Source organism: Oncorhynchus keta, unplaced genomic scaffold, assembly GCF_023373465.1.
Source record: "Oncorhynchus keta strain PuntledgeMale-10-30-2019 unplaced genomic scaffold, Oket_V2 Un_contig_2549_pilon_pilon, whole genome shotgun sequence".
In the NCBI taxonomy this organism is placed as follows: domain Eukaryota; kingdom Metazoa; phylum Chordata; class Actinopteri; order Salmoniformes; family Salmonidae; genus Oncorhynchus; species Oncorhynchus keta.
In genome coordinates, this window is record NW_026284474.1 from 132,472 (window position 1) to 157,884 (window position 25,413).

At 47.8% G+C, this 25,413-nt stretch overlaps 1 protein-coding gene across 1 annotated transcript in view; it reads left to right on the forward strand.

Moving 5' to 3' along the window:
* Positions 1-20,348, forward strand: part of pald1a (phosphatase domain containing paladin 1a) — a gene marked incomplete at its 5' end in the record, with an annotated part of 152,399 nt that extends 132,051 nt beyond the window's left edge. Inside the window, one exon of the mRNA XM_052506094.1 lies at positions 19,369-20,348. Coding sequence (XP_052362054.1) covers positions 19,369-19,518 — 150 coding nt within the window. The remainder of the gene's footprint in view (positions 1-19,368) is intronic.
* Positions 20,349-25,413: the final 5,065 nt, after the last annotated feature.

Here is a 25,413-nt window from a genome sequence, read left to right on the forward strand (position 1 = left end):
ACTCGAAATTGAGCTCAGGTGCATCCTGTTTCCATGGATCGTCCTTGAGATGTTTCTACAACTTGATTGGATTTCACCTGTGGTAAATTCAATTGATTGGACAAGATTTGGAAAGGCACAGACCTGTTTATATTTGACAGTGCATGTCAGAGCAAAGACCAAGCCATGAGGTATAAGGAATTGTCCGTAGAGCTCAGAGACTGTGTCGATTGTGTCGAGGCACAGATCTGGGGAAGGGTACCAAAAAGTGTCTACAGCATTGAAGATCCCCAAGAAGTGGCCTCCCATCATTCTTAAATGGAAGAAGTTGAAACCACCAAGAGCTTGCCGCCCAGCCAGACTGAGGCTAGGGTTCACCTTTCAACAGGACAATGACCATAAGCACACAGCCAAGACAACGCAGGAATGGCTTCTGGACAAGTCTCTGAATGTCCTTGAGTGGCCCAGCCAGAGCCCGGACTTGAACCCGATCAAAGCTTGATGAGGAAAAAAACAAACAATTGAATACATTTTAGAATAAGGCTTAACTATATATATGTTTATATATATATATAACCGGTACAAGTTACCTTCAGGCAATCCTGTGACAACCATCATGTTCATGGGTCTCATCTTCCCACCGTTCGGTCCCACAGAAGACAGATTTTCGGGATGTCTAATGGCCTGACAAACTGCTGTAGCTCGTGAGAGTACGTGGTGCAGACACAGATCCTCTCCACGTCACCTAGTAGGAGTGGCCTACTAGATAGGATGCAGTCTAGGAGTGTGTGCAGAGCCTGAAACGCCCAGCCCCGAGAGGGTGGAGAGAAGGGAGAAAATGGTGTCCACTCACTAAAGAGCGTCTGCTAAATGATGTAAAATAATAATAATACCCGAAAATTGGTCAGAGTGTTTTGTAAAGAAAAGGACGAATGGATGCCTGTCTAGTGTTTTGCATTAGAGGGGTTGAGTGTTGATTTCTTGAGGAGGGGAGCGACCCAGGCCATTCTGAAGTGAGGGGACACAGCCAGTGGTCAGGGAGGAGTTGATGAGAGAAGTGAGGAATGGTTGAAGGTCACCAGAGATTGTCTGGAGAAGGGAGGAGGGGATGGGGTTGAGCGGGCAGGTTGTTGGGCAGCCGGACCCCCACTAGTCGCAGGATTTAATTTGAAGAGAGAGAGGAGAAAGAGGTCAAGGCGTAGGGTAGTTATGTGTGAGTGGGACCAGTGGACTCAATAGGCTGAGTGAATGAGGAGCGGATGTTGTAAACCTTCTTTTCAAAGTGGTTGACAAAGTCATCCGCAGAGAGGGAGGGGGGGGGTGGAAGATTACGGAGGGAGGAGAAGGTGGAAAGAGTTTCCTAGGGTTAGAGGCAGAAGCTTAAAATGTAGAGTGACATAAAGTGGCTTTAGCAGTGGATACACAGGAAGAGAAGGTAGAGAGGAGGGAGTGAAAGGATAATAGGTATTTTAGAAGTTTAGTTTTCCTCCATTTTCGTCAACTGCCTGCAGTCCTGTTCTGCAGTTGTTGAGGGAAGTGAGGAATGGGAAAAGGTCTCCAGAGATGGTCGACCAGGAGGAAAGGGGACATGGCGAGTCGTAGGATGCGGAAAGATTAGTAGACAAACATCCTCTAGGGACTGGGAAAGAGTGAGAACAGAAGAGACAAGAGGGTAAAGATTAGTAGACAAACATCCTCTAGGGACTGGGAAAGAGTGAGAACAGAAGAGACAAGAGGGGAAAGATTAGTAGACAAACATCCTCTAGGGACTGGGAAAGAGTGAGGACAGAAGAGACAAGAGGGGAAAGATTAGTAGACAAACATCCTCTAGGGACTGGGAAAGAGTGAGAACAGAAGAGACAAGAGGGGAAAGATTAGTAGACAAACATCCTGTAGGGACTGGGAAAGAGTGAGAACAGAAGAGACAAGAGGGTAAAGATTAGTAGACAAACATCCTCTAGGGACTGGGAAAGAGTGAGGACAGAAGAGACAAGAGGGGAAAGATTAGTAGACAAACATCCTCTAGGGACTGGGAAAGAGTGAGAACAGAAGAGACAAGAGGGGAAAGATTAGTAGACAAACATCCTCTAGGGACTGGGAAAGAGTGAGGACAGAAGAGACAAGAGGGGAAAGATTAGTAGACAAACATCCTCTAGGGACTGGGAAAGAGTGAGGACAGAAGAGACAAGAGGGGAAAGATTAGTAGACAAACATCCTCTAGGGACTCTGAGGACAGAAGAGACAAGAGGGGAAAGATTAGTAGACAAACATCCTCTAGGGACTGGGAAAGAGTGAGAACAGAAGAGACAAGAGGGGAAAGATTAGTAGACAAACATCCTCTAGGGACTGGGAAAGAGTGAGAACAGAAGAGACAAGAGGGGAAAGATTAGTAGACAAACATCCTCTAGGGACTGGGAAAGAGTGAGAACAGAAGAGACAAGAGGGGAAAGATTAGTAGACAAACATCCTCTAGGGACTGGGAAAGAGTGAGAACAGAAGAGACAAGAGGGGAAAGATTAGTAGACAAACATCCTCTAGGGACTGGGAAAGAGGACAGAAGAGACAAGAGGGGAAAGATTAGTAGACAAACATCCTCTAGGGACTGGGAAAGAGTGAGGACAGAAGAGACAAGAGGGGAAAGATTAGTAGACAAACATCCTCTAGGGACTGGGAAAGAGTGAGAACAGAAGAGACAAGAGGGGAAAGATTAGTAGACAAACATCCTCTAGGGACTGGGAAAGAGTGAGGACAGAAGAGACAAGAGGGGAAAGATTAGTAGACAAACATCCTCTAGGGACTGGGAAAGAGTGAGAACAGAAGAGACAAGAGGGGAAAGATTAGTAGACAAACATCCTCTAGGGACTGGGAAAGAGTGAGGACAGAAGAGACAAGAGGGGAAAGATTAGTAGACAAACATCCTCTAGGGACTGGGAAAGAGTGAGGACAGAAGAGACAAGAGGGGAAAGATTAGTAGACAAACATCCTCTAGGGACTGGGAAAGAGTGAGGACAGAAGAGACAAGAGGGGAAAGATTAGTAGACAAACATCCTCTAGGGACTGGGAAAGAGTGAGGACAGAAGAGACAAGAGGGGAAAGATTAGTAGACAAACATCCTCTAGGGACTGGGAAAGAGTGAGGACAGAAGAGACAAGAGGGGAAAGATTAGTAGACAAACATCCTCTAGGGACTGGGAAAGAGTGAGGACAGAAGAGACAAGAGGGGAAAGATTAGTAGACAAACATCCTCTAGGGACTGGGAAAGAGTGAGGACAGAAGAGACAAGAGGGGAAAGATTAGTAGACAAACATCCTCTAGGGACTGGGAAAGAGTGAGGACAGAAGAGACAAGAGGGGAAAGATTAGTAGACAAACATCCTCTAGGGACTGGGAAAGAGTGAGGACAGAAGAGACAAGAGGGGAAAGATTAGTAGACAAACATCCTCTAGGGACTGGGAAAGAGTGAGGACAGAAGAGACAAGAGGGGAAAGATTAGTAGACAAACATCCTCTAGGGACTGGGAAAGAGTGAGGACAGAAGAGACAAGAGGGGAAAGATTAGTAGACAAACATCCTCTAGGGACTGGGAAAGAGTGAGGACAGAAGAGACACGAGGGGAAAGATTAGTAGACAAACATCCTCTAGGGACTGGGAAAGAGTGAGAACAGAAGAGACAAGAGGGGAAAGATTAGTAGACAAACATCCTCTAGGGACTGGGAAAGAGTGAGGACAGAAGAGACAAGAGGGGAAAGATTAGTAGACAAACATCCTCTAGGGACTGGGAAAGAGTGAGGACAGAAGAGACAAGAGGGGAAAGATTAGTAGACAAACATCCTCTAGTGACTGGGAAAGAGTGAGGACAGAAGAGACAAGAGGGGAAAGATTAGTAGACAAACATCCTCTAGGGACTGGGAAAGAGTGAGGACAGAAGAGACAAGAGGGTAAAGATTAGTAGACAAACATCCTCTAGTGACTGGGAAAGAGTGAGGACAGAAGAGACAAGGATGGGAAAGATTAGTAGACAAACATCCTCTAGGGACTGGGAAAGAATGAGAACAGAAGAGACAAGAGGGGAAAGAAAGAGTTGGAAAGAAATGAATCTAAGGCAGACGTTAGGAGGTTGAACCGCCCAGTACGAAGAGCAGTGAGCCATCTTCAAGAAATTACATTTTCAAGGTGTCAAGCTCATTGAGGAACTCTCTAAGGGCACCTGGTGGGTGATAGATGACAATGTTAAATTAAGCTTGAGTGGACAAGAGACAGTGACAGCATGGAACTCAAATGAGGAGATGGACAGGTGAGGAGGGAGAGAAGAGAAAATCTCCAGTTAGGAGAAACGAGTAGCCCTGTTCCACAACCGCCACGACCAGATGTTCTCAGACTATGAGAAAAAAGGTAGTCAGATGAAGAGAGAGCAGCTGGAGTAGCAGTGTTCTCTGGGGTGAGCCATGTCTCCGTCAGGGCCAAAAAGTCTAGGGACTGAAGGGCAGCATAGGCTGAGATGAACTCTGTGTTCTTGACCGCAGATCGGCAGTTCAAACCGCTGCCGGAGGCCAGGAATAACTCCTGGGTTGTGCGCGCAGGGTACACTAAATTAGAAGGATTGCAAGGGGTGGGTAGCGTCTGTAAAGCCTTCAGGGAGAGGAGCGAACTGGGATAGAAAACACACACATGGTTGCCAAAGCTACAAAAGAGCAAAATGAGATAATCTGTAAATAACTAGTTAAGATACTGAAGTGAGAGAGTGGAGACGTCCTCTCTTTCCATCCTCAAATAAGCGTCATTATTGAGCAACAAATCCAAATTATCTAACAACATCCACATTATCTAGTAACAAACACACATTATCTAAATCCATTATCTAGCAGCAAACTACATTATTTAGCAACAAACTCACATTATCTAGCAACAAACCCCATTAACTAATAACACACCCACAATATCTAGCAACATACCCCATTAATTAGTAACAAACCCACATTATCTAGTAACAAACACACATTATCTAAATCCATTATCTAGCAGCAAACTACATTATTTAGCAACAAACACACATTATCTAACCCTATTATCTAGCAACAAACCCCATTAACTAGTAACAAACCCACATTATCTAGCAACAAACCCCATTAACTAGTAACAAACCACATTATCTAGAGAGCATTAGGAAATGAGCACACAGACGGACACTACTATCTACCAGAGAGCAGGAGGAAATGAGCACACAGACGGACACTACTATCTACCAGAGAGCAGGAGGAAATGAGCACACAGACGGACACTACTATCTACCAGAGAGCAGGAGGAAAATGAGCACACAGACGGACACTACTATCTACCAGAGAGCAGGAGGAAATGAGCACACAGACGGACACTACTATCTACCAGAGAGCAGGAGGAAATGAGCACACAGACGGACACTACTATCTACCAGAGAGCAGGAGGAAATGAGCACACAGACGGGACACTACTATCTACCAGAGAGCAGGAGGAAATGAGCACACAGACGGACACTACTATCTACCAGAGAGCAGGAGGAAATGAGCACACAGACGGACACTACTATCTACCAGAGAGCAGGAGGAAATGAGCACACAGACGGACACTACTATCTACCAGAGAGCAGGAGGAAATGAGCACACAGACGGACACTACTATCTACCAGAGAGCATTAGGAAATGAGCACACAGACGGACACTACTATCTACCAGAGAGCAGGAGGAAAATGAGCACACAGACGGACACTACTATCTACCAGAGAGCAGGAGGAAAATGAGCACACAGACGGACACTACTATCTACCAGAGAGCAGGAGGAAAATGAGCACACAGACGGACACTACTATCTACCAGAGACCAGGAGGAAAATGAGCACACAGACGGACACTACTATCTACCAGAGAGCAGGAGGAAATGAGCACACAGACGGACACTACTATCTACCAGAGAGCAGGAGGAAATGAGCACACAGACGGACACTACTATCTACCAGAGAGCATTAGGAAATGAGCACACAGACGGACACTACGATCTACCAGAGAGCAGGAGGAAATTAGCACACAGACGGACACTACTATCTACCAGAGAGCAGGAGGAAAATGAGCACACAGACGGACACTACTATCTACCAGAGAGCAGGAGGAAAATGAGCACACAGACGGACACTACTATCTACCAGAGAGCAGGAGGAAAATGAGCACACAGACGGACACTACTATCTACCAGAGAGCAGGAGGAAAATGAGCACACAGACGGACACTACTATCTACCAGAGAGCAGGAGGAAAATGAGCACACAGACGGACACTACTATCTACCAGAGAGCAGGAGGAAATGAGCACACAGACGGACACTACTATCTACCAGAGAGCAGGAGGAAATGAGCACACAGACGGACACTACTATCTACCAGAGAGCAGGAGGAAATGAGCACACAGACGGACACTACTATCTACCAGAGAGCATTAGGAAATGAGCACACAGACGGACACTACTATCTACCAGAGAGCAGGAGGAAAATGAGCACACAGACGGACACTACTATCTACCAGAGAGCAGGAGGAAAATGAGCACACAGACGGACACTACTATCTACCAGAGAGCAGGAGGAAAATGAGCACACAGACGGACACTACTATCTACCAGAGAGCAGGAGGAAAATGAGCACACAGACGGACACTACTATCTACCAGAGAGCAGGAGGAAATGAGCACACAGACGGACACTACTATCTACCAGAGAGCAGGAGGAAATGAGCACACAGACGGACACTACTATCTACCAGAGAGCATTAGGAAATGAGCACACAGACGGACACTACTATCTACCAGAGAGCAGGAGGAAATGAGCACACAGACGGACACTACTATCTACCAGAGAGCAGGAGGAAAATGAGCACACAGACGGACACTACTATCTACCAGAGAGCAGGAGGAAAATGAGCACACAGACGGACACTACTATCTACCAGAGAGCAGGAGGAAAATGAGCACACAGACGGACACTACTATCTACCAGAGAGCAGGAGGAAAATGAGCACACAGACGGACACTACTATCTACCAGAGAGCAGGAGGAAATGAGCACACAGACGGACACTACTATCTACCAGAGAGCAGGAGGAAATGAGCACACAGACGGACACTACTATCTACCAGAGAGCAGGAGGAAATGAGCACACAGACGGACACTACCATCTACCAGAGAGCAGGAGGAAATGAGCACACAGACGGACACTACTATCTACCAGAGAGCAGGAGGAAATGAGCACACAGACGGACACTACTATCTACCAGAGAGCAGGAGGAAATGAGCACACAGACGGACACTACTATCTACCAGAGAGCAGGAGGAAATGAGCACACAGACGGACACTACTATCTACCAGAGAGCAGGAGGAAATGTATGCATTAGATTCCGTATATATATATATTCCTACTGTACAACACATCAACAACTTTGATCTGTTGTTATTCTTTGGTTGTGTGTTTTGAGCACACATAGAGAACAGGGGGAAATCACATCTTATTTGTCACATGCTTCTTAAACTGGTGTAGGCTAACAGTGAAATGCCTAGTTACAGGCCCTTCCCAACAATGCAGATAAAACAATATACAAATGATCACACAAGGAATAAATCCACAATGAGTAACGATAACATGGCTATATACACAGGGTACCAATACCAAGTCAATGTGCAAGGGTACGAGGTAATGGTACGAGGTAATTTACCCCTACCTATATGTACATATAGGTAGGGGTAAAGTGACTCGGCATCAGGATAGATAATAGACAGTAGCAGCATCGTATGTGATGAGGCAAAATGTGATCAATGCAGATAGTCTGGTAGCTATTTGGTTAGCTATTTAGCAGTCTTGTGGCTTGGGGATAGAAGATGTTCAGGGTCCTGTTGGTTCCAGACTTGGTGCATCTGTACCGCTTGCTGTGCGGTATCAGAGAGAATAGTCAATGACCTGGGTGGCTGGAGTCTTTGACAATGTTTAGGGCCTTTCCTCTGACACCGCCCGGTATAGAGGTCCTGGATGGCAGGGAGCTCAGCCCCAGTGATGTACTGGGCCTTTCCTCTGACACCGCCTGGTATAGAGGTCCTGGATGGCAGGGAGCCGGCCCCAGTGATGTACTGGGCCTTTCCTCTGACACCGCCTGGTATAGAGGTCCTGGATGGCAGGGAGCTCAGCCCCAGTGATGTACTGGGCCTTTCCTCTGACACCGCCTGGTATAGAGGTCCTGGATGGCAGGGAGCTCGTCCCCAGCGATGTACTGGGCCTTTCCTCTGACACCGCCTGGTATAGAGGTCCTGGATGGCAGGGAGCCGGCCCCAGTGATGTACTGGGCCTTTCCTCTGACACCGCCTGGTATAGAGGTCCTGGATGGCAGGGAGCTCAGCCCCAGTGATGTACTGGGCCTTTCCTCTGACACCGCCTGGTATAGAGGTCCTGGATGGCAGGGAGCTCAGCCCCAGCGATGTACTGGGCCTTTCCTCTGACACCGCCTGGTATAGAGGTCCTGGATGGCAGGGAGCTCGGCCCCAGCGATGTACTGGGCCTTTCCTCTGACACCGCCTGGTATAGAGGTCCTGGATGGCAGGGAGCTCGGCCCCAGCGATGTACTGGGCCTTTCCTCTGACCACGCCTGGTATAGAGGTCCTGGATGGCAGGGAGCTCAGCCCCAGTGATGTACTGTGCCTTTCCTCTGACACCGCCTGGTATAGAGGTCCTGGATGGCAGGGAGCTCAGCCCCAGTGATGTACTGGGCCTTTCCTCTGACACCGCCTGGTATAGAGGTCCTGGATGGCAGGGAGCTCGGCCCCAGTGATGTACTGGGCCTTTCCTCTGACACCGCCTGGTATAGAGGTCCTGGATGGCAGGGAGCTCGGCCCCAGTGATGTACTGGGTCTTTCCTCTGACACCGCCTGGTATAGAGGTCCTGGATGGCAGGGAGCTCGGCCCCAGTGATGTACTGGGCCTTTCCTCTGACACCGCCTGGTATAGAGGTCCTGGATGGCAGGGAGCTCAGCCCCAGTGATGTACTGGGCCTTTCCTCTGACACCGCCTGATATAGAGGTCCTGGATGGCAGGGAGCTCGGCCCCAGTGATTTACTGGGCTGTACGCACTTCCCTCTGTAGAACCATACCAACTGTTGATGCAGCTAGTCATCCTCCTTCGGGGAGAGCAATGTTGCAACGCCAACACAGCCTTCACGACTGTGTTGGTGTGGACCATGTTAATTCCTTAGTGATGTGGACACCGATGAACTTAAAGCTCGCAACCCGCTCCTCTACAGCCCCTTCGATGTGGATTGGGCGTGCTCGGCCATCTGTTTGCTGTAGCCCACGATCAGCTCTTTTGACTTGCAGACGTTGAGGGAAAGGTTGTTTTCCTGGTAGCCTAATCTCTGACCTCCTCCCTATTGGCTGTCTCATCGTCATTGGCGTTCAGGCCTGCCACACTTGTGTCGTCAGCAAACTTAATGTTGGAGTTCGAGTCGTGCGCGGCCACACAGTCGTGGGTGAACAGCTAGTACAGGAGGGGACTAAGCACACACCCCTGAGGGGCCCTCGTGTTGAGGGTCAGTGTGGCGGACCACCTGGGGGCGGCCCGACAGGAAGTCCAGGATCCAGTTGCAGAGGGAGGTGTTCAGTCCCAGGGTCCTGAGTTAGTGATGAGCTTTGAGGGCACTATGGTGTTGAACGCTGAGCTTGTAGCCAATGAACAGCGTTCTCACATAGGTGTTTCTCTTATCCAGTTGAGAGAGAGCAGTTTGAAGTGCAATAGAGATTGCATCATCTGTTGGGGCGGTATGCAAATTGGAGTGGGTCCAGGGTGTCTGGGATGATAGAGTTGATGTGAGCCATGACCAGCCTTTCAAAGCATTTCATGGATACAGATGTAAGTGCTATGGGTCGATAAGTCATTTAGACAGGTTACCATGGCGTTCTTGGACACAGGGACTATGGTGGTCTTCTTGAAACATGTTGGTATTACAGACTGGATCAGGGAGAGGTTGAGGTCAGGGAGAGGGCAGGGTGAGGCTAGCTGGTTAGTATATACTCGGAGTACGCATCCTGGTAATCTGTCTGGCCTCGCCGTCTGGAACAGCTGGTGCACTTATGCATGCTTCAGTGTTGCTTGCCTCAAAGCAAACATAGAAGGCATTTAGCTCGTCTGGTAGGCTCGCATCACTGGGGCTTCCCTTTGTAATCCGTGATAGTTTGCAAGCCCTGCCACATCCGACGAGCGTCAGAAACAGCGTTCCATCTTAGTCCTGTGTTGATGCTTTGCCTGTTGTGTGTGTGTGTGTGTGTGTGTGTGTGTGTGTGTGTGTGTGTGTGTGTGTGTGTGTGTGTGTGTGTGTGTGCGTGTGTGTGCGTGTGCGTGTGCGTGTGCGTGTGCGTGTGTGTGTGGGTGCGAGTGTGTGTGTGCGAGTGTGGGTGTGTTGGAGTCCAGTACATTCCTTTGCCATGCATCGGTGTAGGTTGAAGTGGTACGTCAACCAAAGATTTGAAAAAGCTACCAGTGTGCAACATCCACATGCGTATCATTAACTAGGCCTCATTGCCACTGTATGTACCGGTAGGTTCGTTGCATCAGAGTAAAATTATCAGAGGAAATTTGAAATGCCTGTTTTGCGGACGAGACGTGAGGTGGTTCATTGTACAATGAACAGGTTTGTGTATGGCGGATGCCACAGATGCCTCCCGGAGGGGCAGCCAATCAGTCAGCCCAGCTATTTTGATGTGTGCTACAGAGGCCTCCCTGTTCACCGTACCCGCCTGGTATGTGGGGCCTTTCACATAGTCGACTGTGGGACAAGACCCTAACTCACAGACACACACACACACACACCTACTCACCTCACTACCCCTGTACTAGCATTGGCGCCAGGCTCCTAATGACTATTGGCCTGTGGGATCTTCTCAGTAGGAGATGAAAGACCAGGTCTGCCAGCTTTGTTCACTATCACAACTACACACTGGACAGTCAGTCACCGAACAGACACAACACACAGGCAGGCACACTTCAGCCAGGGCCCAGAGGGCAAACCATTTCATAAGAAGAGAAAGGGAAAAACTACTTCCTGTCTGTGATGGCTTCATTTTTTTGACTCCAGAGAGAGAGAGAGGAAGAAAGAGGTGAAATACTTTATTCACCGGCGATGCTCACCTTTGGCTTGAGTCAGCCGAGGCCCACACGCTCCCCAACACCCATCAGCCGAGACCCACACGCTCCCCAACACCCATCAGCTGAGGCCCACACGCTCCCCAACACCCATCAGCCGAGACCCACACGCTCCCCAACACCCATCAGCTGAGGCCCACACGCTCCCCAACACCCATCAGCCGAGGCCCACACCCTCCCCAACACCCATCAGCCGAGGCCCACACCCTCCCCAACACCCATCAGCCGAGGCCCACACCCTCCCCAAACCCATCAGCTGAGACCCACACTCTCCCCAACACCCATCAGCCGAGGCCCACACCCTCCCCAACACCCATCAGCCGAGACCCACACGCTCCCCAACACCCATCAGCCGAGACCCACACGCTCCCCAACACCCATCAGCCGAGGCCCACACGCTCCCCAACACCCATCAGCCGAGACCCACACGCTCCCCAACACCCATCAGCCGAGGCCCACACGCTCCCCAACACCCATCAGCCGAGGCCCACACGCTCCCCAACACCCATCAGCCGAGGCCCACACTCTCCCCAACACCCAGACACACAGAGGTCTCCAGTAAGGGCTAAGTCCCCAAGCAACCTTTTAACAGAATGGACCTGGAGCCATACTGATGGACCTGGAGCCATACTGATGGACCTGGAGCCATACTGATGGAGCCATACTGATGGACCTGGAGCCATACTCATGGACCTGGAGCCATACTGATGGACCTAGAGTCATACTGATGGAGTCATACTGATGGACCTGGAGTCATACTGATGGAGTCATACTGATGGACCTGGAGTCATACTGATGGAGCCATACTGATGGACCTGGAGCCATACTGATGGACCTGGAGCCATACTGATGGAGCCATACTGATGGACCTGGAGTCATACTGATAGACCTGGAGCCATACTGATGGAGTCATACTGATGGACCTGGAGCCATACTGATGGACCTGGAGTCATACTGATGGAGTCATACTGATGGACCTGGAGCCATACTGATGGACCTGGAGTCATACTGATAGACCTGGAGCCATACTGATGGACCTGGAGCCATACTGATGGAGTCATACTGATGGACCTGGAGCCATACTGATGGAGCCATACTGATGGACCTGGAGTCATACTGATGGAGTCATACTGATAGACCTGGAGTCATACTGATAGACCTGGAGCCATACTGATGGAGTCATACTGATGGACCTGGAGCCATACTGATGGAGTCATACTGATAGATCTGGAGCCATACTGATGGAGTCATACTGATGGACCTGGAGCCATACTGATGGACCTGCTGGACCCATTCTTTAGTGGAATTATTTCCATGTTAAATCTATGGATTCTCGGGCCAGTTGGGAATCAAACCTGCTGCATGGTCAGTTTGGCTGGACCCATTCTGTAGTGTTTCCAGTTAGCTATGGGTCATTGGGGCCGATTTGTTTACTGCAGATGTATGGTACTGACTTTGATTAGTGCGTTCATCTTAAAGGTGAGAGAACCACCCGACTGTAAGTCCCTCTGGGTACGAGCGTGTGCTAAATGACCATGTACTTGTCTCTGTGTTTCCTGGATAGTGAGCAGCGCCGTGCTGCACCATTTGATGGAAACTGCACATCTTGTTTAGTTCTGTATGAATCAGCTCAGAATGGATAAGGTCTCGTGGATTCTTGCTTGAGTTTGCTGAGAAAAAAATATTTCTCCAACAGTGACATAGTAGACGGTTGAAAATGCTTTCAGTGCTACATAATGTGGATTCTATTAGAGCGTTCTATACAGCGAGGTCAGAGACAAGGCCACAGCGTTATACCACAAGGTCTGCTCTCTTTGCTGTCTCTACAATGCTGGCTTTCTAAGCTATAATCAATGGTTGAAGAGTAATAAGGGATATTGCCAAACAATGATTATCTCAACCATTGTTCCCCAATGGGTCCTTCAGCATGTTTCACATACCCAACAACCCTCCAGCAGAGACTGGAAATGGCTGGGTTCCAAATGGCATCTATAGAGGGCTCTTCGTCTGGGACGCCCAACCCCAGGCAACAGGGACATGGATCTGCTTTCAATGATGGACTCTTTTGGCTTAGAGCAGCCATGCCCACATCTCTACTCTGTCCACGTAAATAACATACTAAATAGTAACTAGCAAGATGGAGATCAGTGTTTTTTTTTCTTTCTTTCAGGAGTGCATTCTGTGATTGGCTACTGGCAAATGTGCATCAACTACCTTCACTAAAAAGGCTTTGCCTGGAAACGTTGGTTTTGAATCGTGACGTTGTGGCTTGTGATTTGTTAGGAGAGTTGCCTGTCTGAAGAGGACCCACCCCAGAAGTTGCCAAACGAGTCCGTCATTGAAACCCAGACTCTAGTCACTGTTGCCGGGTTGGGTTTTCCAGACTAAAGGGGCTCTGATCAAAAGTAGTGTGCACTATATAGGGAATAAGGAATATAGGGCTCTGGTCAAAAGTAGTGTGCACTATATAGGGAATAAGGAATATAGGGCTCTGGTCAAAAGTAGTGTGCACTATATAGGGAATAAGGAATATAGGGCTCTGGTCAAAAGTAGTGTGCACTATATAGGGAATAAGGAATATAGGGCTCTGATCAAAAGTAGTGTGCACTATATAGGGAATAAGGAATATAGGGCTCTGATCAAAAGTAGTGCACTATATAGGGAATAAGGAATATAGGGCTCTGATCAAAAGTAGTGCACTATATAGGGAATAAGGAATATAGGGCTCTGGTCAAAAGTAGTGCACTATATAGGGAATAAGGAATATAGGGCTCTGATCAAAAGTAGTGCACTATATAGGGAATAAGGAATATAGGGCTCTGATCAAAAGTAGTGCACTATATAGGGAATAAGGAATATAGGGCTCTGATCAAAAGTAGTGCACTATATAGGGAATAAGGAATATAGGGCTCTGATCAAAAGTAGTGCACTATATAGGGAATAAGGAATATAGGGCTCTGACAAAAGGTGTGCACTATATAGGGAATAAGGAATATAGGGCTCTGATCAAAAGTAGTGCACACAGGGAATAAGAATATAGGGCTCTGGTCAAAAGTAGTGCACTATATAGGAATAAGGAATATAGGGCTCTGGTCAAAAGTAGTGCACTATATAGGGAATAAGGAATATAGGGCTCTGATCAAAAGGTGTGCACTATATAGGGAATAAGAATATAGGGCTCTGATCAAAGTAGTGCACTATATGAATAAGGAATATAGGGCTCTGGTTAGTGCAATAGGGAATAAGAAATATAATCAAAAGTATGCACTATATAGGGAATTGAATATAGGGCTCTGATCAAAAAGTGTACTATATAGGGAATAAGAAATATAGGGCTCTGTCAAAAGTTGCACTTCAGGGAATAAGAAATATAGGGCTCTGGTCAAAAGGAGTGCACTATATAGGGAATAAGGAATATATCAAAAGTGTTCACTATACAGGGAATAAGAAATAAGGGCTCAGGGTCATTATGGGAATAAGAAATCAGGGCTTGACCACTATATAGGGAATAAGTATCTCCTGGTCAAAAGTAGTGCACTATATAGGGAATGAATATAGGGCTCTGTTAACAGGACATTGAATAAGCTAAATGAAGTAAGAGTTCAAAAATGCACTATAACTGAATTTTGGTCAAAGATCACTCACAAATAAAAATATGCTCTTTTGATGTTTCAGAATATAGGGCTCTGTTCTTACTTATAGGGAATAAGAAATTGTTTCAAAAGTAGTGCACTATATGAATGTCTCCTGCTGTGGTTGTGTGGGTGACCTCAACCAGCTGTCTTCTAACCAATAGCTGTCTCTCCTGTTCTTCCTGCTGTGGTTCTCCCAGGTGGCTGCTCTGCTCTGGTCTTTACTCATTGTGTGTGGATCCTTCTTGAATTGCTATCTGTTCTGTTCATGTGTTTCTCCTGTTTCTCCTGCTGTGGTCTTTACACATTGTGTTTCTCCTGCTGTGGTCTTTACACATTGTGTTTCTCCTGTTTCTCCTTGCTGTGGTCTTTACACATTGTGTTTCTCCTGTTTCTCCTGCTGTGGTCTTTACACATTGTGTTTCTCTTTAAAGTAAACTGTTTCTCCTAGTGCACTGTAGGGTCTTTACACATTGTGTTTCTCCTGCTGTGGTCTTTACACATTGTGTTTGTCCTGCTGTGGTCTTACACATTGTGTTTCTCCATGTGGTCTTTTAACACATTGTGTTTCTCCTGTTTCTCCTTGCTGTGGTCTTTACACATTGTGTTTCTCAGAGGAGAGGTTACCAGGTTTGTCCTGCTGTGGTCTTTACACATTGTGTTTCTCCTGCTGTGGTCTTTACACATTGTGTTTCTCCTGTTTCTCCTGCTGTGGTCAGGTTTACACAGAGTGAGACTCAGGTTTCTCCTGAGAGAGGTCTTCACACATTGATTTTCTCAGGTTTCTCCTGCTGTGGTCTTTACACATTGTGTTTCCCTCCTGGTGTGGTCGCAGATAACATTTCATTTATCAGGTGTCATTGTGATAAGAACAGGTGTCGCAGTGAGTAAGAGACCAGGTTCTCACTGCTGTGAGTCTTCACAGACATGTGTGTTTCTCCAGGTGCTGTGGTCTTTACACATTGTGTTTCTCCAGCTGTGGTCTTTACACATTGTGAGACCAGGTGTCACTCCTGCTGTGGTCAGGTTCGCACAGAGAGAGAGAGACCAGGTGTCGCAGAGAGAGAGACCAGGTGTCACACAGAGAGAGAGACCAGGTGTCGCACAGAGAGAGAGAGACCAGGTGTCGCGCAGAGAGAGAGACAGGTGTCGCAGAGAGAGAGACCAGGTGAGAGAGAGAGACCAGGTGTTGCACAGAGAGAGAGAGACCAGGTGTCGCACAGAGAGACCAGGTGTCGCACAGAGAGAGAGAGAGACCAGGTGTCGCACAGAGAGAGACCAGGTGTTTCTCCAGGTTTCTCCAGCTGTGGTCAGGTTTAGAGAGAGAGACCAGGTGTCGAGAAGAGAGACAGTTGTGTTTCTCACACAGAGAGAGTTTCTCCTGCTGTGGTCTTTAGAGAGAACATTGTGTTTCTCCAGTAGTTTCTCCTCCTGTGGTCTTTAGGAGACCATTGTGTTTCTCCTGTTTCTCCTGAGAGTGGTCACACATTGTGAGACCCTGTTTCTCCTGCTGTGGTCTTTACACATTGTGTAGAGAGACTCCTGTTTCTCCTGCTGTGGTCTTTACACATTGTGTTTCTCCTGTTTCTCCTGTGGTCTTTACACATTGTGTTTCTCCTGTTTCAGAGACCAGCTGTGGTCTTTACACATGTGTGTTTCTCCAGGTGTTTCTCCTGCTGAGAGTTGGTCTTCTATTGTTTTCTTTACATTGTGTTTCTGAATTTCTCCTGCTGTGGTCTTTACAACTGTGTGTTTCTCCTGTTTCTCCTGCTGTGGTCAGGGTCACATTGTGTTTCTCCTGTTTGTATCTCCTGTGGTCTTTACACATTGTGTTTCTCCAACTTTTTCTCCTGCTGTGGTCTTTACACATTGTGTGTTCCTCTCCTGCTGCTGTCTTTCACATTGTGTTTTCCTGCTGTGGTCTTTACACAGGTGGCTGCTCTGCTCTGTTTCTCCTGCTGTGGTCTTTACACATTGTGTGGTCCTGCTGTGGTCTTTACACATTGTGTTTCTCCTGCTGTGGTCTTTTATTGTGTTTCACATTGTGTGTTTCTCCTGGTCTTTACACATTGTGTTTCTCCTGTTTCTCCTGCTGTGGTCTTTACACATTGTGTTTCTCCTGCTGTGGTCTTTACACATTGTGTTTGTCCTGCTGTGGTCTTTACACATTGTGTTTCTCCTGCTGTGGTCTTTACACATTGTGTTTCTCCTGCTGTGGTCTTTACACATTGTGTTTCTCCTGTTTCTCCTGCTGTGGTCTTTACACATTGTGTTTCTCCTGCTGTGGTCTTTACACATTGTGTTTCTCCTGCTGTGGTCTTTACACATTGTGTTTCTCCTGTTTCTCCTGCTGTGGTCTTTACACATTGTGTTTCTCCTGTTTCTCCTGCTGTGGTCTTTACACATTGTGTTTCTCCTGTTTCTCCTGCTGTGGTCTTTACACATTGTGTTTCTCCTGTTTCTCCTGCTGTGGTCTTTACACATTGTGTTTCTCCTGTTTCTCCTGCTGTGGTCTTTACACATTGTGTTTCTCCTGTTTCTCCTGCTGTGGTCTTTACACATTGTGTTTCTCCTGCTGTGGTCTTTACACATTGTGTTTCTCCTGTTTCTCCTGCTGTGGTCTTTACACATTGTGTTTCTCCTGCTGTGGTCTTTACACATTGTGTTTCTCCTGTTTCTCCTGCTGTGGTCTTTACACATTGTGTTTCTCCTGCTGTGGTCTTTATACATTGTGTTTCTCCTGCTGTGGTCTTTACACATTGTGTTTCTCCTGCTGTGGTCTTTACACATTGTGTTTCTCCTGCTGTGGTCTTTACACATTGTGTTTCTCCTGTTTCTCCTGCTGTGGTCTTTACACATTGTGTTTCTCCTGCTGTGGTCTTTACACATTGTGTTTCTCCTGTTTCTCCTGCTGTGGTCTTTACACATTGTGTTTCTCCTGCTGTGGTCTTTACACATTGTGTTTCTCCTGTTTGTCCTGCTGTGGTCTTTACACATTGTGTTTCTCCTGCTGTGGTCTTTACACATTGTGTTTTCCTGCTGTGGTCTCCTGCTGTGGTCTTTACACATTGTGTTTCTCCTGCTGTGGTCTTTACACATTGTGTTTCTCCTGTTTCTCCTGCTGTGGTCTTTACACATTGTGTTTCTCCTGTTTCTCCTGCTGTGGTCTTTACACACTGTGGTCATTGTGTTTCTCCTGTTTCTCCTGCTGTGGTCTTTACACATTGTGTTTCTCCTGCTGTGGTCTTTATACATTGTGTTTTTGTTTCTCCTGCTGTGGTCTTTACACATTGTGTTTCTCCTGCTGTGGTCTTTATACATTGTGTTTCTCCTGTTTCTCCTGCTGTGGTCTTTACACATTGTGTTTCTCCTGTTTGGTCCTGCTGTGGTCTTTACACATTGTGTTTCTCCTGCTGTGGTCTTTACACATTGTGTTTCTCCTGCTGTGGTCTTTACACATTGTGTTTCTCCTGCTGTGGTCTTTACACATTGTGTTTCTCCTGCTGTGGTCTTTACACATTGTGTTTCTCCTGCTGTGGTCTTTACACATTGTGTTTGTCCTGCTGTGGTCTTTACACATTGTGTTTCTCCTGCTGTGGTCTTTACACATTGTGTTTCTCCTGCTGTGGTCTTTACACATTGTGTTTCTCCTGCTGTGGTCTTTACACATTGTGTTTCTCCTGCTGTGGTCTTTACACATTGTGTTTCTCCTGTTTCTCCTGCTGTGGTCTTTACACATTGTGTTTCTCCTGTTTCTCCTGCTGTGGTCTTTACACATTGTGTTTCCTGTTTCTCCTGCTGTGGTCTTTACACATTGTGTGTTTCTCCTGCTGTGGTCTTTACACATTGTGTTTCTCCTGTTTCTCCTGCTGTGGTCTTTCACATTGTGCTGTTCTCCTGTTTCTCCTGCTGTGGTCTTTACACATTGTGTTTCTCCTGTTTCTCCTGCTGTGGTCTTTACACATTGTGTTTCTCCTGCTGTGGTCTTTACACATTGTGTTTCTCCTGTTTCTCCTGCTGTGGTCTTTACACATTGTGTTTCTCCTGCTGTGGTCTTTACACATTGTGTTTCTCCTGCTGTGGTCTTTACACATTGTGTTTCTCCTGTTTCTCCTGCTGTGGTCTTTACACATTGTGTTTCTCCTGTTTCTCCTGCTGTGGTCTTTACACATTGTGTTTCTCCTGCTGTGGTCTTTACACATTGTGTTTCTCCTGTTTCTCCTGCTGTGGTCTTTACACATTGTGTTTCTCCTGCTGTGGTCTTTACACATTGTGTTTCTCCTGCTGTGGTCTTTACACATTGTGTTTCTCCTGTTTCTCCTGCTGTGGTCTTTACACATTGTGTTTCTCCTGCTGTGGTCTTTACACATTGTGTTTCTCCTGTTTCTCCTGCTGTGGTCTTTACACATTGTGTTTCTCCTGCTGTGGTCTTTACACATTGTGTTTCTCCTGCTGTGGTCTTTACACATTGTGTTTCTCCTGCTGTGGTCTTTACACATTGTGTTTCTCCTGTTTCTCCTGCTGTGGTCTTTACACATTGTGTTTCTCTCCTGTGTTTGTCCTGTAGGTGGCAGCCAGGGCCGGGGTGTACGACCTTCTCAACCAGCTGGGTTTCTCCGAGTTTGAGAACCTTCGGGACACGCCACTTGCCAGGCTCCGCTGCCGGTGGCAACGACAGAACATCCAATCACGTCCCTTCAGGGGGGCGTTGATCTGAGCTGAGGAGAGATCACTGTGAACCGCCAGACTATGGCTGCTTCTGAAGTGCTACTCTATTCCCTGTATAGTTCACTACTTTTGACCAGGGCCCTCTGCACTCTAAAGGGACTAGGGTGCCATTTTATACAACCTATGTCCTCCTGTGCTTTTTTTTTATTTAATTTTTTATATATATACCTTTAAAATGCTAAAATGCTTTTGTATTTTGAAATGTAATAATGCTTTGTATTTTTCCCCTCGTATCACTCTGATACTCTATTATTATAATACTGCCTGTTTTCAAACCCACTACCAATGTTATTTAGTATTTGACTGGATGTTTCAGGGCCGTCAGTCGGTATTTCCTGGTTCTGATGCTTCTGCTCTGACTGCCGCACAGATTCTAGCTGACATTTTACGTCTCATTTGCTCTATTGTTCCATTGTTAATATAGGAGAATGAATTATTATGTTATGTTAAGGTTAGTTTGAGGTTAAGGTTAGTTTGAGGTTATCTTAGACACCACCTTAATCAGAAGACAGTATTAGTATTAGTCTGTACTAGAACGTATTGGAACGTTTCTCCAGTTTTAAAATAGAGTTGAGACTACAGACTTTTAAAACAAACAGCTTCTTTGTTTAGATGGAATACATTTCTGTTACCTTTAATCAACATCCAGTATCAGTGTCTCCAAGTCCACTTCCAGGTATTCGTTTGCCAAACTGCTGTAGATGCCGCCAAAGCTACGCTTCTGCTCTGTGTTTTACTGCTGTTTGTATGTGTCTCCGTCCTCACTTCTTCACAGCGGTTTCTCCTCTCATTAAACGGTTCATCTGCGTCAGGTTCATCCATCTCCTAGATATATTTTTCTCTTCAATAATGATATATATACCAATTGATCCTTGAAGAATATAACTTGTAAATGCCTTCGAGTTAAATCCAACTGTCGTACCCCATCAGAACCCAAAATATACTCTTGTTCTACTCCAGGGTTTGGAAAAGAAGGTCAACGTAAACACTGCATAGCCTCAACATGGTTCAACTATAATGTTGATGTCATGGACGGTCTGTCCTTGTATCCACGGCTCTGTCCATTGGTCCAGCCCCCGTCCCTCTGCCTTTTACCACAACAGTGGTGGCATGGACGGTCTGTCCTTGTATCCACGGCTCTGTCCATTGGTCCAGCCCCCGTCCCTCTGCCTTTTACCACAACAGTGGTGGCATGGACGGTCTGTCCTTGTATCCACGGCTCTGTCCATTGGTCCAGCCCCCGTCCCTCTGCCTTTTACCACAACAGTGGTGGCATGGACGGTCTGTCCTTGTATCCACGGCTCTGTCCATTGGTCCAGCCCCCGTCCCTCTGCCTTTTACCAGAACAGTGGTGGCATGGACGGTCTGTCCTTGTATCCACGGCTCTGTCCATTGGTCCAGCCCCCGTCCCTCTGCCTTTTACCAGAACAGTGGTGGCATGGACGGTCTGTCCTTGTATCCACGGCTCTGTCCATTGGTCCAGCCCCCGTCCCTCTGCCTTTTACCAGAACAGTGGTGGCATGGACGGTCTGTCCTTGTATCCACGGCTCTGTCCATTGGTCCAGCCCCCGTCCCTCTGCCTTTTACCACAACAGTGGTGGCATGGACGGTCTGTCCTTGTATGCTCTGTCCATTGGTCCAGCCCCCGTCCCTCTGCCTTTTACCAGAACAGTGGTGGCATGGACGGTCTGTCCTTGTATCCACGGCTCTGTCCATTGGTCCAGCCCCCCGTCCCTCTGCCTTTTACCAGAACAGTGGTGAAATGGAACCACTCTGTCATTCATCCACGGCTCTGTCCTAAGCAGTGACCAGATGTGTACTGATTCTTCCTTTTAACTGATACCTCTGCATGCTTGGAACAGCTGCTGAAGCCATTGATGCAACCGACTCATTTGAGGTTTCCAACTTCAGTAAAAGGTGTCGTGTCCCCCACCCCCCACCCCCTCTTAGGATATTGGATGTGTCCTCCCTCCCCCTTCCCCCTCCTCTTCGGATATTGGATGTGTCCTCCCTCCCCCCTTCCCCCTCCTCTTCGGATATTGGATGTGTCCTCCCTCCCCTCTTCCCTCTCCTCTTCGGATATTGGATGTGTCCTCCCTCCCCCATCCTCCTCCTCTTCGGATATTGGATGTGTCCTCCCTCCCCCATCCTCCTCCTCTTCGGATATTGGATGTGTCCTCCCTCCCCCCATCCTCCTCCTCTTCGGATATTGGATGTGTCCTCCCCCCCCTTCCCCCTCCTCTTCGGATATTGGATGTGTCCTCCCTCCCCCATCCCCTCCTCTTCGGATATTGGATGTGTCCCCCCCCCCATCCTCCTCCTCTTCGGATATTGGATGTGCCCCCCTCTCCCCTCCTCTTAGGATATTGGATGTGTCACAAATTTCACCCCATTCCAAACAGTAGTGCACTACTCTTGACCTGGGTCCATTGTGCTCTGGTCAAAAGTAGTGCAGTAAGTAGGTGTCCCCCACACGGTGTGTGTCCCCCACACGGTGTCCCCCCACAAGGTGTCCCCCCACACGGTGTCCCCCACCCCCCCACACGGTGTCCCCCCACGGTGTCCCCCCCACGGTGTCCCCCCACAAGGTGTCCCCCCCCACGGTGTCCCCCACAAGGTGTCCCCCCACAAGGTGTCCCCCCCAAGGTGTCCCCCCACAAGGTGTCCCCCCCACACGGTGTCCCCCCACAAGGTGTCCCCCCCAAGGTGTCCCCCACAAGGTGTCCCCCACCCCCACACGGTGTCCCCCCACCCCCACACGGTGTCCCCCCACAAGGTGTCCCCCCCACAAGGTGTCCCCCACAAGGTGTCCCCCCCCAAGGTGTCCCCCCCCACGGTGTCCCCCCCACAAGGTGTCCCCCACAAGGTGTCCCCCCCCAGGTGTCCCCCCACAAGGTGTGTCCCCCCCCCAAGGTGTCCCCCACACGGTGTCCCCCCCACAAGGTGTCCCCCCCCACACGGTGTCCCCCCACAAGGTGTCCCCCCCCACAAGGTGTCCCCCCACACGGTGTCCCCCCACACGGTGTCCCCCCCAAGGTGTCCCCCCACACACGGTGTCCCCCCACAAGGTGTCCCCCACCAGGTGTCCCCCCACAAGGTGTCCCCCACAAGGTGTCCCCACACGGTGTCCCCCCACACGGTGTCCTCTTCTCTCCTGCCGTCTTCTGTTCTCTGTTGTTATGAACTGCATTTTTAGGTGTTTTACCAACAAACTATTATGAGTATATTTAGAAAAACTAAGTGACCGTTCGTACTTCAAGTCAGCCTCTCCAAGAACGGATACGTTTTTAAAAATGTTTTATATGTAAATATTGTTCAGTAAATAAATGCAGTTTGTTTTCACAAAAAGTCAGTTCTGAGGGCTTCTGGGAAGGATGTGTCCTTTAGGAGGAAAGCTATGGCCTGAGGGGACAGTCTGTATGTACTGTCACGCCAACTCCTTGGCACTCGTTGTTATGCCAAACATGTTTTTCTTGACAACAACAGCAGTGGAGTTAGCAAGAGCACAAACAGATCTGGGATCAGGAATGTTATACCCCAAAACAACAAACTGTTTATCATTAAGCACATTAATGCTTTGTAATGGTTATCAAATGTCCACAGACAGGAATCCACTTCAGCTAGTATCATGTATTGTGTCAACTGTACCTGATACTTATATTTTCTAACATATTTCCAATGTCATAATGCACATGCTTTAGGAGCCCATAGATCCTGCAAATACAGACAGCCAGAATACAGTGATAGTCTGTGGAACCACAGTACTCTGTGGAACAACAGTAGTCTGTGGAACCACAGTAGTCTGTGGAACCACAGTAGTCCGTGGAACAACAGTAGTCTGTGGAACAACAGTAGTCTGTGGAACCACAGTAGTCTGTGGAACAACAGTAGTCTGTGGAACCACAGTAGTCTGTGGAACAACAGTAGTCTGTGGAACAACAGTAGTCTGTGGAACAACAGTAGTCTGTGGAACCACAGTAGTCTGTGGAACAACAGTAGTCTGTGGAACAACAGTAGTCTGTGGAACAACAGTAGTCTGTGGAACAACAGTAGTCTGTGGAACAACAGTAGTCTGTGGAACAACAGTAGTCTGTGGAACAACAGTAGTCTGTGGAACAACAGTAGTCTGTGGAACAACAGTAGTCTGTGGAACAACAGTAGTCTGTGGAACAACAGTAGTCTGTGGAACAACAGTAGTCTGTGGAACCACAGTAGTCTGTGGAACAACAGTAGTCTGTGGAACAACAGTAGTCTGTGGAACAACAGTAGTCTGTGGAACAACAGTAGTCTGTGGAACCACAGTAGTCTGTGGAACAACAGTAGTCTGTGGAACAACAGTAGTCTGTGGAACAACAGTAGTCTGTGGAACAACAGTAGTCTGTGGAACAACAGTAGTCTGTGGAACCACAGTAGTCTGTGGAACCACAGTAGTCTGTGGAACAACAGTAGTCTGTGGAACAACAGTAGTCTGTAGTCTAGTCTGTGGAACAACAGTAGTCTGTACAGTAGTCTGTGGAACAACAGTAGTCTGTGGAACAACAGTAGTCTGTGGAACCACAGTAGTCTGTGGAACAACAGTAGTCTGTGGAACAACAGTAGTCTGTGGAACCACAGTAGTCTGTGGAACAACAGTAGTCTGTGGAACAACAGTAGTCTGTGGAACAACAGTAGTCTGTGGAACAACAGTAGTCTGTGGAACCACAGTAGTCTGTGGAACAACAGTAGTCTGTGGAACCACAGTAGTCTGTGGAACAACAGTAGTCTGTGGAGTCTGTGGAACCACAGTAGTCTGTGGAACCACAGTAGTCTGTGGAACAACAGTAGTCTGTGGAACCACAGTAGTCTGTGGAACAACAGTAGTCTGTGGAACAACAGTAGTCTGTGGAACAACAGTAGTCTGTGGAACCACAGTAGTCTGTGGAACAACAGTAGTCTGTGGAACAACAGTAGTCTGTGGAACCACAGTAGTCTGTGGAACAACAGTAGTCTGTGGAACAACAGTAGTCTGTGGAACAACAGTAGTCTGTGGAACCACAGTAGTCTGTGGAACAACAGTAGTCTGTGGAACAACAGTAGTCTGTGGAACAACAGTAGTCTGTGGAACAACAGTAGTCTGTGGAACAACAGTAGTCTGTGGAACAACAGTAGTGGAACAGTAGTCTGTGGAACAACAGTAGTCAGTAGTCTGTGGAACACAGTACTCTGTGGAACAACAGTAGTCTGTGGAACAACAGTAGTCTGTGGAACAACAGTAGTCTGTGGAACAACAGTAGTCTGTGGAACAACAGTAGTCTGTCTGTCTGTGGAACCACAGTAGTCTGTGGAACAACAGTAGTCTGTGGAACCACAGTAGTCTGTGGAACAACAGTAGTCTGTGGAACCACAGTAGTCTGTGGAACAACAGTAGTCTGTGGAACAACAGTAGTCTGTGGAACAACAGTAGTCTGTGGAACCACAGTAGTCTGTGGAACAACAGTAGTCTGTGGAACCACAGTAGTCTGTGGAACAACAGTAGTCTGTGGAACCACAGTAGTCTGTGGAACCACAGTAGTCTGTGGAACAACAGTAGTCTGTGGAACCACAGTAGTCTGTGGAACCACAGTAGTCTGTGGAACAACAGTAGTCTGTGGAACAACAGTAGTCTGTGGAACAACAGTAGTCTGTGGAACCACAGTAGTCTGTGGAACCACAGTAGTCTGTGGAACAACAGTAGTCTGTGGAACAACAGTAGTCTGTGGAACCACAGTAGTCTGTGGAACAACAGTAGTCTGTGGAACAACAGTAGTCTGTGGAACCACAGTAGTCTGTGGAACAACAGTAGTCTGTGGAACAACAGTAGTCTGTGGAACCACAGTAGTCTGTGGAACCACAGTAGTCTGTGGAT